Genomic DNA, 18,293 nt, shown 5'->3' on the forward strand with positions numbered 1-18,293 from the left:
CGTGTTGCACATCCAACCTCCATTTGTGCCCCCAGTTGCACCATGGGATCTTAATGTGGTGTTGCAGTTCCTTCAATCACATTGGTTTGAGCCTTTACAAAAGGTGGAATTGAAATTCGTCACTTGGAAAGTGGTCATGCTGTTGGCCTTGGCCATCCGCAAGGCGGGTATCGGAGTTAGCGGCTTTGTCTCACAAGAGCACTTATTTGATCTTCCATGAAGATAGAGCAGAGTTGAGGACTCGTCAACAATTTCTGCCGAAGGTGGTTTCGTCGTTCCACATGAACCAACCTATTGTGGTGCCAGTGGCTACTGACGCTTTAGCGGAGTCAAAGTCTCTCCATGTGGTCAGAGCTTTGAAAATTTATGTCGCTAGGACAGCACGGATTAGGAAAACAGAGACTCTGTTTGTCCTGTATGATCCCAACAAGATTGAGGCTCCTGCTTCCAAGCAGACCATTGCACGCTGGATCTGTTCTACAATTCAGCAGGCTCATTCTACGGCTGGATTGCCGTTACCGAAATCGGTGAAGGCCCATTCTACCAGGAAGGTGGGCGCGTCCTGGGCGGCTGCCCGGGGGGTCTCGGCCTTACAACTATGCCGAGCAGCTGCTTGGTCGGGTTCAAACACTTTTGCAAAGTTTTACAAGTTCGATACCCTCATGTTTGGTCAATCGGTGCTGCAGAGTCGTCCGCACTCTCCCGCCCGTTCTAGAGCTTTGGTATAACCCCATGGTTCTTGATGTGACCCCAGCATCCTCTAGGACATATGAGAAAATAGGATTTTAATACCTACCGGTAAATCCTTTTCTCTTAGTCTGTAGAGGATGCTGGGCGCCCGTCCCAGTGCGTACTGTATCTGCAGTTATTAGTTCTGGTTATACACAGTTTGTGTTACGTTATAGTCAGCCTGTTGCTGACATTGTTCAGGCCGTTGGCTGGAGTTCTGTTGAATGCCATGTTGAACGGCGTGTTTGAGGTGTGAGCTGGTATGTATCTCACCTTAGTTTAACTATAATTCCTTTCCTCGAAATGTCAGTCTGCCTGGGCACAGTTCCTATAACTGGAGTCTGGAGGAGGTGCATAGAGGGAGGAGCCAGTTCACACCCATTCAATGTCTTAAAGTGCCCATGTCCTGCGTATCCCGTCTATACCCCATGGTTCTTGATGTGACCCCAGCATCCTCTACGGACTAAGAGAAAAGGATTTACTGGTAGGTATTAAAATCCTATTTTACACTCCTCCAGCTGGACAACCGCATTAGCAGAGTTTGAATTGTTAGGAAGCACCCGTAAAATTTGTTATACCTGTAAATTAGATTTGAATTTATACGAATGGTGGCTAGTCGCCCATAATAGGTTATTTCTATCAGTTCCTTTGCGAAAGAGAGTGTATTCCAAGCATGGCAGCACACTGTACACAGTCAGATCGAGAAAATGAATAGACTCACCACTTGCTCTGGCTGTAAATCTAATGGGACTGTCAAGCTACATAAATTACATTATATATATATATATATATATATATATATATATATATATAATTATATTTGCAACCAATATTTCATATGGAGCTATCTTGACATATGTGTGGAGCTAAACTCCGTTACAGTATTTATACTTTCACTGATCAACGAGTGAAAACCAGTGCCCACAATCCCTATTCCCTGGCCAAACGCCACCCTCCAGTGGAACATGAGTAAAGGATTTGGTGTTACAGTACATTAACATTTTATTTTTAATGTTTGCATTTCTGTGCTGATACAATAACTGGAACATACTTTTTCAAGGTGTTTGACTTGTTGAACCGGAAAACTAAATTACGGGTCCTTGAGGATGGCAAACAGCAAGTGCAGGTGGTCGGACTGCAGGAACGAGAGGTGAAATGTGTAGAAGACGTCCTGAAACTCATCGAAATTGGCAACAGCTGCCGGTATGTGTCAGCTTAATTGACTTTTTAAATATTTTCATTGACACAGTAGTAAAAAGGCCATTTTGAAGTTAGGTATATTGGGGCAGATGTATTAACGTGGAGAAGGTATAAGGAAGTGATAAACCAATGATATGTGCAAGGTGATAAAGGCACCAGCCAATCAGATCCGAACTGTTAATTTACATATTGGAGCTGATTGGCTGGTGCCTTTATCACCTTGCACATATCACTGGTTTATCACTTCCTTATGCCTTCTCCAGGTTAATACATCTGCCCCACTGTTTTTTTCTTTTTGGGTGTGTGAAATAGGAAGATTGTGTATTCCAAAATTTCACTGGATTTGTTTGTTTCATTATAGAAAAACCTATTTTATATTTAGGCTTAGAGTTTGACTTTGCTCTGCAATCACTTTTAATTATGTTTACAAGACAAATGGGGGCTGCTGTTTTCTCTGTGTAACTCGTTTCGTGTGGGTAAAATATCTTCTAATTTCACAGTGCATGCATAATTTGCATGATTAGTGTAACTTTAATTTATGTTCTACTTTTTTTTTTAAATTCCTTTTACAGTCAGTTTAGAATTAAACTTAAGTGCGTGCAAACAAATTTCCATCATATGCAAATGTTTTTGTAATTAGAATAATATATTTACACCCAAAATGAAATTATTATTTTTTTATACCCCTTTGTTTAAAACGCATGGGTCTTTAACGGGTTCACTATGGTATGCCGGCGGTCGGGCTCCCGGCGACCAGCATATCGGCGCTGGGAGCGCGACCGCCGGCTTACCGACAGTGTGGCGAGCGCAAATGAGCCCCTTGCGGGCTCGCTGCGCACGCTACGGGCACGGTGGCGTGCTACGCTATTTTATTTTCCCTCTAGAGGGGTCGTGGACCCTCACGAGGGAGAATAAGTGTCGTATGCCGGCTGTCGGGATCCCGTCAGTCGGCATACTGAAGACCACCCGTCTTTAACATGTGGCCCTCCAGCTGCTGTGGAACTGCATATCCCAGCATTTCCTGCCTCAGTTTTAGCATGCCTTAATAGCAAAACTGTGGCAGGGCATGCTGGGATGTGTAGTTCCACAGCAGCTGGAGGGCCGCAGGTTGAAGACCCATGGTTTAAAGGGTTCCTTTTAACACAATATGAATGTGCTGTGTGCTACTCTTCCGTTTAGAAGCCTTTATATTAACATGCTTCATTTTTCATGAGTATTTAAGTTTGTTTATGAAGAGATCCTTTTTACTACGGAGGATGATTGAGGGGTATCCTCTGCACACACAGATGTGTTCTTATACACCTTTCCTCAGTACAAGTGGGCTGTGTCGAGCAGGGTAGCGTAGTGACTTTTTCTTTCAATTTGCATCTTATTGGCACCGTAATCAGATTGAAAAAACACTCACCCTGCACCAGAGATACCAGCCTGTTCATACTAGTTTTAAATATGTACAAAGTTACAAATGAAGCACAACGGAACCTGGCATGAAGCACATCTGCGACCGCTGCATCGTAGCACTTTGTATACAGATTCAGACTCTGTCGCATTTCCAATTAATCGTCACTCTCTTATTAAACAGTTTTGTCTTATCACATTGTGACCAAGACACACACGTGAAAGAAAACAAAATAAATATGCCCACGCTCTGTTTTACCCATATTATACATGGTACCTGCTGCATGGCAATATTAACACCTTATATGTATACAAAATGTAAAGACTTGGCGGACTCAGTCAGTGCGTTTAAAAATGGGTTAGATAAATCTCTAACAGAAAAAGATATCCAAGGATATAGCCTTTAACCAGAATATAATAGGGAATATAATATATTTTAGGTTGAACTCGAAGGACTACTGGTCTTTTTTCAACCTCACCAACTTTGTTACTATGACTTTTGCTATCTGCGCTAACAGTAATATACTGCTAATCTGTGTGTATGTGGCAAATAAAACAAAGGGGTTTTGTCATATTTTGCTAAAAACATTTAAGTGTGCAGCCCACATCAAGGGACCCCAATTTTCTGCAAGTCCCTAAACCTATCATATATGCTCAGCACACCATAACATTGCAGTTACATATACTCACCTCCCAGATACAGAGAGGAACATCTATACAGGGCTGGCTTGTGAGCCACACACAGCTAGGCCTTTTATAGCCTTGATTGAAAGCTACCATGATGGTACTAGGCAAAACTTTTTGAACCATAAGCAAAAAGAAATATGCCCACACTCTGTTTTACCCATATTTCTCTATCGTCCTAAGTGGATGCTGGGGTTCCTGAAAGGACCATGGGGAATAGCGGCTCCGCAGGAGACAGGGCACAAAAAAGTAAAGCTTTTACCAGATCAGGTGGTGTGCACTGGCTCCTCCCCCTATGACCCTCCTCCAGACTCCAGTTAGATTTTGTGCCCGAACGAGAAGGGTGCAATCTAGGTGGCTCTCCTAAAGAGCTGCTTAGAGAAAGTTTAGCTTAGGTTTTTTACTTTACAGTGAGTCCTGCTGGCAACAGGATCACTGCAACGAGGGACTTAGGGGAGAAGTAGTGAACTCACCTGCGTGCAGAGTGGATTTGCTGCTTGGCTACTGGACACTAGCTCCAGAGGGACGATCACAGGTACAGCCGGGATGGTCACCGGAGCCGCGCCGCCGGCCCCCTTGCAGACGCTGAAGAGAGAAGAGGTCCAAAATCGGCGGCTGAAGACTCCTGAGTCTTCATAAAGGTAGCGCACAGCACTGCAGCTGTGCGCCATTTTCCTCTCAGCACACTTCACACAACAGTCACTGAGGGTGCAGAGCGCTGGGGGGGGCGCTCTGAGAGGCAAATAAAAACCTTATTAGAGGCAAAAAATACCTCACATATAGCCCACAGAGGCTATATGGAGATATTTAACCCCTGCCTAACTTCAAAAATAGCGGGAGACGAGCCCGCCGAAAAAGGGGCGGGGCCTATCTCCTCAGCACACAGCGCCATTTTCTCTCACAGAAAAGCTGGAGAGAAGGCTCCCAGGCTCTCCCCTGCACTGCACTACAGAAACAGGGTTAAAACAGAGAGGGGGGGCACTGATTTTGGCGATATTGTATATATATAAAAGATGCTATAAGGGAGAAACACTTATATAAGGTTGTCCCTATATAATTATAGCGTTTTTGGTGTGTGCTGGCAGACTCTCCCTCTGTCTCCCCAAAGGGCTAGTGGGTCCTGTCCTCTGTCAGAGCATTCCCGGTGTGTGTGCTGTGTGTCGGTACGTGTGTGTCGACATGTATGAGGACGATGTTGGTGAGGAGGCGGAGAAATTGCCTGTAATGGTGATGTCACTCTCTAGGGAGTCGACACCGGAATGGATGGCTTATTTAGAGAATTACGTGAGAATGTCAACACGCTGCAAGGTCGGTTGACGACATGAGACGGCCGACAATCTATTAGGACCGGTCCAGGCGTCTCAGAAACACCGTCAGGGGTTTTAAAAACGCCCATTTACCTCAGTCGGTCGACACAGACACAGACACGGACACTGAATACAGTGTCGACGGTGAATAAACAAACGTATTTCTCATTAGGGCCACACGTTAAGGGCAATGAAGGAGGTGTTACGTGTTTCTGATACTACAAGTACCACAAGAAAGGGTATTATGTGGGAGTGAAAAAACTACCTGTAGTTTTTCCTGAATCAGATAAAATAAAATGAAGTGTGTGATGATGCGTAGGGTTACCCCGATAGCAAATATTGGCGTTATACCCTTTCCCGCCAGAAATTAGGGTACGTTGGGAAACACCCCTTAGGGTGATAAGGCGCTCACACGCTTATCAAGTGGCGTTACCGTCTCCAGATACGGCCGCCCTCAAGGAGCCAGCTGATAGGAAGCTGGAAAAATATCCTAAAAAGTATATACACACATACGGTGGTTATACTGCGACCAGCGATCGCCATCAGCCTGGAGATGCAGTGCTGGGTTGGCTTGGTCGGATTCCCTGACTGAAAATATTTTATTCATGTAGAGCATTTAATAGGATGCATTCTATATATATGTATGTGAGATGCACAGAGGGATATTTGCTCTCTGGCATCAAGATAAGTGCGTTGTCCATATCTCCCAGAAGATGTCAGGGACACGACAGTGGTCAGGTGATACAGATCCCATACGGCAGATGGAAGTATTGCTGTATAAAGGGAAGGAGTTATTTGGGGGTCGGTCCATCGGACCTGGGGACCACAGCAACAGCTGGGAAATCCAACCTTTTTTACCCCAAGTTACATCTCAGCTAAAAAAGACACCGTCTTTTCAGCCTCAATCTTTCCTTTCCCATGAGGGCATGCAGGCAAAAGGCCAGTCATATCTGCCCAGACATAGAGGTAAGGGAAGTAGACTGCAGCAGGCAGCCCTTTCCCAGGAAAAGAAGCCCTCCACCGCGTCTGCCAAGTCCTCAGCATGACGCTGGGGCCGTGCAAGCGGACTCAAGGTGGGGGGGTAGTCTCAAGAGTCTCAGGGCGCAGTGGGATCACTCGCAAGTTGACCCCTAGATCGTACGAGTATTATCCCAGGGGTAAAGATTGGAGAGTCGAGACATCTTCTCCTCGCAGGTTCCTGAAGTCTGCTTTACCAACGGCTCCCTCCGACAGGGAGGCAGCATTGGAAACAATTCACAAGCTGTATATCCAGCAGGTGATAATCAAAGTACCCCTCCTACGACAAGGAAAAGGGTATTATTTTTCCACACTATATTGTGGTACTGAAGCCAGACGGCTTGGTGACACATAGTCTAAATCTAAAATGTTTTGAACACTTACATAAAAGGTTCAAATCGAGATAAAGTCACTCAGAGCAGTGATAGCGAACCGGAAAAAAGGGGACTATATGGTGTCCCTGGACATCAAGGATTACCTCCATGTCCAAATTTTGTCCTTCTCATCAAGGGTACCTCTGGTTCGTGGTACAGAACTGTCAATATCAGTTTCAGACGATGCCGTTTGAATTATCCACGGCACCCCGGGCCTTTTTACCAAGGTAATGGCCGAAAAGATGTTTCTTCAAAGAAAAAAGGCATCTAAATTATCCCTTACTTGCACGACCTAAAAAGGGCAAGTTCCAGAGAACAGTTGGAGGTCGGAAGAGCACTATCTAAAGTAGTTCTTCGACGGCACGACTGGATTCTAAATATTCCAAGAATCGCAGCTGTTTTCCGACGATACGTCTGCTGTTCCTAGGGATGATTCTGGACACGGTTCAGAAAAAGGTTTTTCTTCCCGAGGAAAAAGCCAAGGAGTTATCCGACCTGTCAGGAACCTCCTAAAACCAGGAAAGGTGTCTGTACATCAATGCACAAGAGTCCTGGGAAAAATGGTGGCTTTTTACGAAGCAATTCCATTCGGCAGATTCCATGCAAGAATTTTCCAAAGGGATCTGTTGGACAAATGGTCAGGGTCGCATCCTCAGATGCACCTGCGAATAACCCTGTCGCCAAGGACAAGGGTATATCTTCTGTGGTGGTTGCAAAAGGCTCATCTATTGGAGGGCCGCAGATTCGGCATACAGGATTTGATCCTGGTGACCACGGACGCCAGCCTGAGAGGTTGGGGAGCAGTCACACAAGGAAGAAACTTCCAGGGGGTATGGACGAACCTGGAAAAGTCTCTTCACATAAACATTCTGGTACTAAGAGCAATCTAAAATGCTCTAAGCCAGGCGGAACCACTCCTGCAAGGAAAACCGGTGTTGATTCAGTCGGACAACATCACGGCGGTCGCCCATGTAAACAGACAGGGCGGCACAAGAAGCAGGAGTGCAATGGCAGAAGCTGCCAAGATTCTTCGCTGGGCGGAGAATCACGTAATAGCACTGTCAGCAGTGTTCTTCCCGGGCGTGGACAACTGGGAAGCAGACTTCCTCAGCAGACACGATATTCACCCGGGAGAGGGGGGTCTTCATCCAGAAGTCTTCCACATGCTAATAAACTGTTGGGAAAGACCAATGGTAGACATGATGGCGTCTCGCATCACCAAGAAACTGGACAAGTATTGCGCCAAGTCAAGAGATCCACAGGCAATAGCTGTGGACGCACTGGTAACACCTTGGGTGTACAAATCAGTATATGTGTTTCCTCCTCTGCCTCTCATACCAAAGGTATTGAAGATTATACGGTGAGGAGGAGTAAGAACAATACTAGTGGCTCCGGATTGGCCAAGAAGGACTTGGTACCCGGAACTTCAAGAGTTGGTCACGGACGACCCGTGCCCTCTACTTCTGAGAAGGGACCTGCTACAACAGGGTCCCTGTCTCTTTCAAGACTTACCGCGGCTGCGTTTGACGGCATGGCGGTTGAACGCCAGATCCTAAAAGGGAAAGGCATTCCAGAAGAAGTCATTCCTACCTTGATTAAGGCAAGGAAGGAAGTCACCGCGAAACATTATCACCGCATTTGGCGAAAATATGTCGCGTGGTGCGAGGATCGGAGTGTTCCGACGGAGGAATTTCAACTGGGTCGTTTCCTACATTTCCTACAATCAGGATTGTCTATGGGTCTCAAATTGAGATCTATTAAGGTTCAAATTTCGGCCCTGTCAATATTCTTCCAAAAAGAATTGGCCTCAGTTCCTGAGGTACAGACTTTTGTTAAAGGAGTACTGCATATACAGCCTCCTGTGGTGCCTCCGGTGGCACCGTGGGATCTAAATGTAGTTTTAGATTTCCTCAAATCCCATTGGTTTGAACCATTGAAAAAGGTGGATTTTAAATATCTCACATGGAAAGTGACTATGTTACTGGCCCTGGCTTCCGCCAGGAGAGTATCTGAATTGGCGGCTTTATCTTATAAAAGCCCTTATCTAATCTTCCATTCGGATAGGGCAGAACTGAGGACTCGTCCGCATTTTCTCCCTAAGGTGGTATCAGCGTTTCACCTGAACCAACCTATTGTGGTGCCTGCGGCCACTGGCGACTTGGAGGACTCCAAGTTGTTGGACGTTGTCAGAGCCTTAAAAATATACATTTCAAGGACGGCTGAAGTCAGAAAATCTGACTCGCTGTTGATACTATATGCACCCAACAAGTTGGGTGCCCCTGCTTCTAAGCAGACGATTGCTCGTTGGATTTGTAACACAATTCAACTTGCTCATTCTGTGGCAGGCCTGCCACAGCCTAAATCTGTTAAGGCCCATTCCACAAGGAAGGTGGGCTCATCTTGGGCGGCTGCCCGAGGGGTCTCGACATTACAATTCTGCCGAGCAGCTACGTGGTCGGGGGAAAACACGTTTGTAAAATTCTACAAATTTGATACCCTGGCAAAAGAGGACTTGGAATTCTCTCATTCGGTGCTGCAGAGTCATCCGCACTCTCCCGCCCGTTTGGGAGCTTTGGTATAATCCCCATGGTCCTTTCAGGAACCCCAGCATCCACTTAGGACGATAGAGAAAATAAGAATTTACTTACCGATAATTCTATTTCTCGGAGTCCGTAGTGGATGCTGGGCGCCCATCCCAAGTGCGGATTATCGGCAATACTGTACATAGTTATTGTTAACAAATTCGGGTTATATTGTTAAGGAGCCATCTTTAAGAGGCTCTTTCTGTTATCATACTGTTAACTGGGTTTAGATCACAAGTTGTACGGTGTGATTGGTGTGGCTGGTATGAGTCTTACCCGGGATTCAAATTGCCTCCCTTATTGTGTACGCTCGTCCGGGCACAGTACCTAACTGGAGTCTGGAGGAGGGTCATAGGGGGAGGAGCCAGTGCACACCACCTGATCTGGTAAAAGCTTTACTTTTTTGTGCCCTGTCTCCTGCGGAGCCGCTATTCCCCATGGTCCTTTCAGGAACCCCAGCATCCACTACGGACTCCGAGAAATAGAATTATCGGTAAGTAAATTCTTATTTATACATAGTACCAGTTGCATGGCAGTATTTATGCCATATATGTATACAAAACAAAGTATTTTGCCATCGATACTAATAATAATATACTGCAAATCTGTGTGTTTTGATAAAAACTTTTAAGCTTGCAAATGAAGCACTATGAAACTTGGTGTTAAAAAAAAAAAGCTGTGTCTGCTACATCGTAGCACTTTATATAAAAATTCAGACTCAATTGCTTAACAAATTAATTAGCACAGTCATGTGAAACTGTTTTATCTTATCGCATTTGACTAAGACACACATTTGAGCAAGCTGTGGCAGTAGTGTAGGAGGACACATCAGTAACGTCAGACTTCAAAGAACAAGTCTATGGGGGGGCGTGGCTTGGCTACTGAGGAGAGCAGTCGTGTCCCACGGGAACTCCCCTAACGTTAGGCTGTTGTCCTGGTTTTTCTGCCCTGCACCCCACCTGTAGCTGATCACCTCCTCCCCACCTGCTTCCCCTGTGCGCTGGTGCTTGGTCTGCGGAGCCGGGAGTCATGCTTCTCTGATTCTGCGGGTTGCGGCCTTGTTCACCGACGCAGCCGGGGCCTCGATTTGGGTGACGTGGCCGGACTTGGACCCCGACTGCCGGACACGTCCTACGGTCTCCCAGACCCTCTGCCTCTCTGCTTGGCCTCCCGGCTTACCGCCGCACTGCCCGCCTTCCACCCTACAGCCGCCAGTCAACGTGGTCTGCCGGAGCGCTCCAGTGCTGTGGGCTGGGACCCGTCATGGCTCTCACCTCGCTGCTTGGGGGTCTCACCAGCGGCTCTGTTCCCTGCTCCATTTCCCGCCCGCCACGACACCTGGCTCCGTGTCCCTACAGGGGTGAGTTGGCTGCCCACTCCACACAGGCGCTCTCTGGCGGGCGGGCCTGATTTGCTGCAGCACTTCCTCCATTGTGCACCGGAGGCTGCTGCTGTGTCCCCTGTGTATGGCACTCTGACAGTGCTCACCCAGCTGCCTCTGCCCTTGTCCACCTGCACTATTAGGGTAGCCCTGTGTCAGCTTACCCTTAGCAGGGGATATAAGGTATAATATAATGTATCTGCTTATGAGCACCTGTTTCTTATTTGGAGGCTTCCAATCCCCACTACAGGGTGATATTGAATACTAAATTGTACTGTCACACATTCACCTATACTCCCTAGGCACAGAGCTGGGGGTTTGATGGTGTCCGGGGCAGATGCCTGTTTTGATAGGTATGTGATGCTCTCCTATCCTCCACCCAGGGCCACTGTGTTTAATGTATTCACTAGCCATGGAATCAATACGTTTTTAACTCTTATTAATCGTCAGCCCGTTGTATTTACACTATCTACCTGTTTGCCCTTGCTGTTCCGCCACTATGCCTCCTAAGAAGTCCAAAGGCACGCTGCAACAACCCCCCCCCCCCCCCGATGTCCTTCCCTGCTCAGAAAGGGTGACAATCCCCAACCGCTATCAGTTCTGGGTAAAGACCCCAACTCCTCCAATCCCATCACTATCAAAACCCTCTGCCAAGTCTTAGCAGCCTTTAAGTCAGACCTCTCTCAAGATCTCACAGCTGCTATACGGGAAGTTAAGGTTGAGCTCACAGCCATTGGCGACCGAACAGACCACCTGGAGAGGAAAATGGAGGAACTAGTGTCCTCACACAACGACCTCATTGCGGCTCACGACCACCAACAAGCTGATCTGGAATCGCTTAAAAATAAAATGGCGGATATTGAGGATCGTTGAAGGAGGAACAATATTAAAATACGGGGTATCCCAGACTCGGTCGCTAAAGCGGAACTGTTAGCCTACGTGATGGCCCTATTACGGAAGTTACTACCTTCAGCAAGTGACAACGAGTTACTTGTCGACCGGGTTCATCGTCTTCCTAAATCTCGCTCCCTACCCGCTTCGATCTCTAGAGACACCCTATTGAGAGTCCACTTCTTCACTACGAAAGAGCGTATTCTTCAGGCGGCTCGCGATGTGGAGGATTCTCATGATCTGGGGGGTCTCTAACTGTTCCTGGACTTCTCTGCTCTTACCATCCAAAAACGCAGGGCGCTGGCCCCGGCCACAACAGCACTTCGATCTCAGGAGATAAGGTATAGATGGGGCTTTCTGGTCAAACTGATAATCGCCTACGACAGTTCTTTCGTAATATATCCGATCTCGATGCCGGAGTCAAGCTACTGGCTGAATGGGACATCCCGGTCAAATTACCTTCTGCCGAAAAACGTCCTGCATCATGCTTAGAGTGGTCCACCACTTGACTTTCTTTAAACACTATCTGCTGTGCTGGACTTTCAATTTGATTTGTTGTCTTCCACAAGAGTACTGTTGGTTCCTATTGCTATTGTTTCCTCTTTGTATTGTTGATGTTCTTTTTGGGGTTTTTTGCTGCATACTATGGTCAAATGCCCTGTTTCTTATGCGATAACCTATGCGATACTTACTCTGCCTATGGTTGCAGTGTTGTTTGAAAATTGTGTGTTTTCTCCAGATGGTGTGGCACTGGGTGGTTAGCCAATGACACTTTCCCCCATGTTTACCCTACTACAAATTTTTTCCCCTGCAGCAGCTACACAGGCCCGATATACTGGGTCGTTTTGGTTTTTTCCCTCCCCCATCCCCCTGGGTTGCCACCTGATATATAGTTAGTTCAATGATACCATCGCCATGGTAACATTGATTTCCTTAAATGTTAAGGGTCTGAATTCTCCTAATAAGTGCCGGCTGGACCTGTCCTTTTTTTATAAGCATAGAGCCAATGTGGTAGCCCTTCAAGAAATCCATTTCTCTAACGTCCTAAGTGGATGCTGGGGACTCCGTAAGGACCATGGGGAATAGCGGCTCCGCAGGAGACTGGGCACATCTAAAGAAAGCTTTAGGACTATCTGGTGTGCACTGGCTCCTCCCCCTATGACCCTCCTCCAAGCCTCAGTTAGATCTCTGTGCCCGAACGAGAAGGGTGCACACTAGGGGCTCTCCTGAGCTTCTTAGTGAAAGTTTTAGATTAGGTTTTTTATTTTCAGTGAGACCTGCTGGCAACAGGCTCACTGCATCGAGGGACTAAGGGGAGAAGAAGCGAACTCACCTGCGTGCAGAGTGGATTGGGCTTCTTAGGCTACTGGACATTAGCTCCAGAGGGACGATCACAGGCCCAGCTTGGATGGGTCCCAGAGCCGCGCCGCCGGCCCCCTTACAGAGCCAGAAGGCAGAAGAGGTCCGGAAAATCGGCGGCAGAAGACGTCCTGTCTTCAACAAGGTAGCGCACAGCACTGCAGCTGTGCGCCATTGCTCTCAGCACACTTCGGTCACTGAGGGTGCAGGGCGCTGGGGGGGGGCGCCCTGAGACGCAATAAAAACACCTTGGATGGCAAAAAAATGCATCACATATAGCTCCTGGGCTATATGGATGTATTTAACCCCTGCCAGAATCCATAAAAAAGCAGGAGAAAAGTCCGCGAAAAAGGGGCGGAGCCTATCTCCTCAGCACACTGGCGCCATTTTCCCTCACAGCTCCGTTGGAGGGAAGCTCCCGGTCTCTCCCCTGCAGTCACTACACTACAGAAAGGGTTAAAAAAAGAGAGGGGGCACTAATTGGGCGCAGTATTAACTATACAGCAGCTATAAGGGGAAAAACACTTATATAAGGTTATCCCTGTATATATATAGCGCTCTGGTGTGTGCTGGCAAACTCTCCCTCTGTCTCCCCAAAGGGCTAGTGGGGTCCTGTCTTCTATCAGAGCATTCCCTGTGTGTGTGCTGTATGTCGGTACTTTTGTGTCGACATGTATGAGGAGAAAAATGATGTGGAGACGGAGCAGATTGCCTGTAATAGTGATGTCACCCCCTAGGGGGTCGACACCTGAGTGGATGAACTGTTGGAAGGAATTACGTGACAGTGTCAGCTCTGTATAAAAGACAGTGGTTGACATGAGACAGCCGGCTACTCAGCTTGGGCCTGTCCAGACGTCTCATAGGCCGTCAGGGGCTCTAAAGCGCCCGTTACCTCAGATGGCAGATATAGACGCCGACACGGATACTGACTCCAGTGTCGACGGTGAAGAGACGAATGTGACTTCCAGTAGGGCCACACGTTACATGATTGAGGCAATGAAAAATGTTTTACACATTTCTGATAATACGAGTACCACCAAAAAAAGGGGTATTATGTTCGGTGAGGAAAAACTACCTGTAGTTTTCCTGAATCTGAGAAATTAAATGAGGTGTGTGATGATGCGTGGGTTTCCCCCGATAACAACGGATAATTTCTAAAATGTTATTGGCATTATATCCTTTCCCGCCAGAGGTTAGGGTGCGTTGGGAAACACCCCCTAGGGGGGATAAAGCGCTCACACGCTTGTAAGGGCTCTACCTTCGCCTGAGATGGCCGCCCTTAAGGATCCTGCTGATAGAAAGCAGGAGGGAATCCTAAAAGGTATTTACACACATACTGGTGTTATACTGCGACCAGCAATCGCCTCAGCCTGGATGTGCAGTGCTGGGTTGGCGTGGTCGGATTTCCTGACTGAAAATATTGATACCCTAGATAGGGACAGTATATTTTTGCCTATAGAGCATTTAAAAGATGCATTTTTATATATGCGTGATGCACAGCGGAATATTTGCCGACTGGCATCAAGTCTAAGCGCGTTGTCCATTTCTACCAGTAGAGGGTTATGGACACGTCAGTGGTCAGGTGATGCGTATTCCAAACGGCATTTGGAAGTATTGCTTTATTAAGGGAGGAGTTATTTGGGGTCGGTCTTTCAGACCTGGTGGCCACGGCAACAGCTGGGAATTCCACGTTTGTACCCCAGGTCGCCTCTCAACATGAGAAGACGCCGTATTATCAGGCGCAGTCTTTTTGTGGACAAGCGGGCAAAAGGTTCCTCATTTCTGCCCCGTGACAGAGGGAGAGGAAAAAGGCTGCAGAAATCAGCCAGTTCCCAGGAACAGAAATCCTCTCCCGCCTCTGCCAAGCCCTCAGTATACGCTGGGGCTTTACAAGCAGAATCAGGCACGGTGGGGGGCCCGTCTCAATGAATTTCAGCGCGCAGTGGGCTCACGCGCAAGTAGACCCCTGGATCCTTCAGGTGATATCTCAGGGGTACAAATTAGAATTCGAGACGTCTCCCCCTCGCCGTTTCCTAAAGTCGGCTTTACCGATGTCTCCTTCTGACAGGGAGACAGTTTTGGAAGCCATTCACAAGCTGTATTCCCAGCAGGTGATAATCAAGATACCCCTCCTGCAACAGGGAACGGGGTATTATTCCACACTGTTGTGGTACCGAAGCCGGACGGCTCAGTGAGACCGATTCTAAATCTAAAATCTTTGAACACTTACGTACAGAGGTTCAAATTCAAGATTGAGTCACTCAGAGCAGTGATTGCGAACCTGGAAGAAGGGGACTACATGATGTCATGTCAAAATTTACCCTTCTCACCAAGGGTACCTCAGGTTTATGGTACAGAACTGTCACTATCAGTTCAGACGCTGCCGTATGGATGGTACACGGCACCCCGGGTCTTTACCAAGGTAATGGCCGAAATGATGATATTCCTTCGAAGGAAGTGAATTTTAGTTATCCCTTCCTTGGACAATTCCCTGATAAGGGTAAATTCCAGGGAACAGTTGGAGGTCGGTGTAGCACTATCTCAGGTAGTGTTGCGGCAGCACGATTGGATTCTCAATATTCCAAAATCGCACCTGGTTCCGACGACGTGTCTTCTGTTCCTAGGGATGATCCTGGACACAGTCCAGAAAAAGGTGTTTCTCCCGGAGGAGAAAGCCAGGGAGTTATCCGAGCTAGTCAGGAACCTCCTAAAACCGAGCCAAGTCTCAGTGCATCAATGCACAAGGGTTCTGGGTAAATTGGTGGCTTCCTACGAAGCAATCCCATTCGGCAGATTCCACGCAAGAACTTTCCAGTGGGACCTGCGGGACAAATGGTCCGGATCGCATCTTCAGATGCATCAGCGGATAACCCTGTCACCAAGGACAAGGGTGTCCCTCCTGTGGTGGTTGCAGAGTGCTCATCTTATAGAGGGCCGCAGATTAGGCATTCAGGACTGGGTCCTGGTGACCACGGATGCCAGCCTGCGAGGCTGGGGAGCAGTCACACAGGGAAGGAATATCCAGGGCTTATGGTCAAGCCTGGAGACATCACTTCACATAAATATCCTGAAGCTAAGGGACATTTACAATGCTCTAAGCTTAGCAAGACCTCTGCTTCAAGGTCAGCCGGTGTTGATCCAGTCGGACAACATCACGGCAGTCACCCACGTAAACAGACAGGGTGGCACAAGAAGCAGGAGGGCAATGGCAGAAGCTGCAAGGATTCTTCGCTGGGCGGAAAATCATGTGATAGCACTGTCAGCAGTATTCATTCCGGGAGTGGACAACTGGGAAGCAGACTTCCTCAGCACGACCTCCACCCGGGAGAGTGGGGACTTCACCCAGAAGTCTTCCACATGATTAAAAACTCGACAGGTATTGCGCCAGGTCCAGGGACCCTCAGGCAATAAGCTGTAGACGCTCTGGTAACACCGTGGGTGTACCAGTCTGGGTATGTGTTCCCTCCTCTGCCTCTCATACCCAAGGTACTGAGATTGATAAGATGGAGAGGAGTAAGCACTATATTCGTGGTTCCGGATTGGCCAAGAAGGACTTGGTAACCGGAACTTCAAGAGATGCTCACGGAGGATCCGTGGCCTCTACCTCAAAGAAGGGACCTGCTCCAGCAAGGACCCTGTCTGTTCCAAGACTTACCGCGGCTGCGTTTGACGGCATGGCGGTTGAACGCCGGATCCTGAAGGAAAAAAGGCATTCCGAATGAAGTCATCCCTATCCTGATCAAAGCCAGGAAGGATGTAACCGCAAAAACATTATCACCGCAATTGGTGAAAATATGTTGCGTGGTGCGAGGCCAGTAAGGCCCGACGGAGGAAATTCAACTGGGTCGATTCCTACATTTCCTGCAAACAGGAGTGTCTATGGGCCTGAAATTGGGGTCCATTAAGGTTCAAATTTCGGCCCTGTCAATTTTCTTCCAAAAAGAACTAGCTTCAGTCCCTGAAGTTCAGACGTTTGTAAAAGGGGTACTGCATATACAGCCTCCTTTTGTGCCTCCAGTGGCACTTTGGGATCTCAATGTAGTTTTGGGTTCCAAAAGTCACATTGGTTTGAACCACTTAAATCTGTGGAGTTAAAATATCTCACATGGAAAGTGGTCATGCTGTTGGCCCTGGCCTGGGCCAGGCGCGTGTCAGAATTGGCGGCTTTATCCTGAAAAAGCCCTTATCTGATTTTCCATTCGGACAGGGCGGAATTGAGGACTCGTCCTCAGTTTCTCCCCAAGGTGGTTTCAGCGTCTCACCTGAACCAACCTATTGGTGGTGCCTGCGGCTACTAGGGACTTGGAGGCCTCCAAGTTGCTAGACGTTGTCAGTGCCCTGAAAATTTATGTTTCCAGGACGGCTGGAGTCAGGAAATCTGACTCGCTGTTTCTCCTGTGTGCACCCAACAAGCTGGGTGCTCCTGCTTCTAAGCAGACTATTGCTCGTTGGATTTGTAGTACAATTCAGCTTGCACATTCTGTGGCAGGCCTGCCACAGCCAAAAATCTGTAAATGCCCACTCCACAAGGAAGGTGGGCTCATCTTGGGCGGCTGCCCGAGGGGTCTCGGCTTTACAACTTTGCCGAGCAGCTACTTGGTCAGGAGCAAATACGTTTGTAAAATTCTACAAAATTGATATCCTGGCTGAGGAGGACCTGGAGTTCTCTCATTTGGTGCTGCAGAGTCATCCGCACTCTCCCGCCCGTTTGGGAGCTTTGGTATAATCCCCATGGTCCTTACGGAGTCCCCAGCATCCACTTAGGACGTTAGAGAAAATAAGAATTTACTTACCGATAATTCTATTTCTCATAGTCCGTAGTGGATGCTGGGCGCCCATCCCAAGTGCGGATTGTCTGCAATACTTGTACATAGTTATTGTTACAAAAATCGGGTTATTATTGTTGTGAGCCATCTTTCAGAGGCTCCTCTGTTATCATGCTGTTAACTGGGTTCAGATCACAGGTTATACGGTGTGATTGGTGTGGCTGGTATGAGTCTTACCCGGGATTCAAAATCCTTCCTTATTGTGTACGCTCGTCCGGGCACAGTATCCTAACTGAGGCTTGGAGGAGGGTCATAGGGGGAGGAGCCAGTGCACACCAGATAGTCCTAAAGCTTTCTTTAGATGTGCCCAGTCTCCTGCGGAGCCGCTATTCCCCATGGTCCTTACGGAGTCCCCAGCATCCACTACGGACTATGAGAAATCGAATTATCGGTAAGTAAATTCTTATTTTTTCATCCCTCAGCCCCCCTGTTCTGAGAGACCACCACTACCCCACAGGTTATTTCGCTAACGGCCCTTTATAGAAAAATGGCGTAGCTATTTTCTTTGGAGCCGCTACATCCTTCATATTACACTCCCAAATTGTAGA

The 18,293-nt window shown here is 47.7% G+C and overlaps 1 protein-coding gene across 9 annotated transcripts in view; it reads left to right on the forward strand.

Moving 5' to 3' along the window:
* The window catches only part of KIF2A (kinesin family member 2A), a 321,884-nt gene that overhangs the window by 240,439 nt on the left and 63,152 nt on the right, over nt 1-18,293 (forward strand). For all 9 annotated transcript variants that reach the window (XM_063962958.1, XM_063962975.1, XM_063962950.1 and 6 more), the window contains one exon: nt 1,790-1,932. In XM_063962958.1, the coding sequence (XP_063819028.1) occupies nt 1,790-1,932 (143 nt within the window). The remainder of the gene's footprint in view (nt 1-1,789; nt 1,933-18,293) is intronic.

Source organism: Pseudophryne corroboree, chromosome 1 (assembly GCF_028390025.1).
Source record: "Pseudophryne corroboree isolate aPseCor3 chromosome 1, aPseCor3.hap2, whole genome shotgun sequence".
NCBI lineage: Eukaryota > Metazoa > Chordata > Amphibia > Anura > Myobatrachidae > Pseudophryne > Pseudophryne corroboree.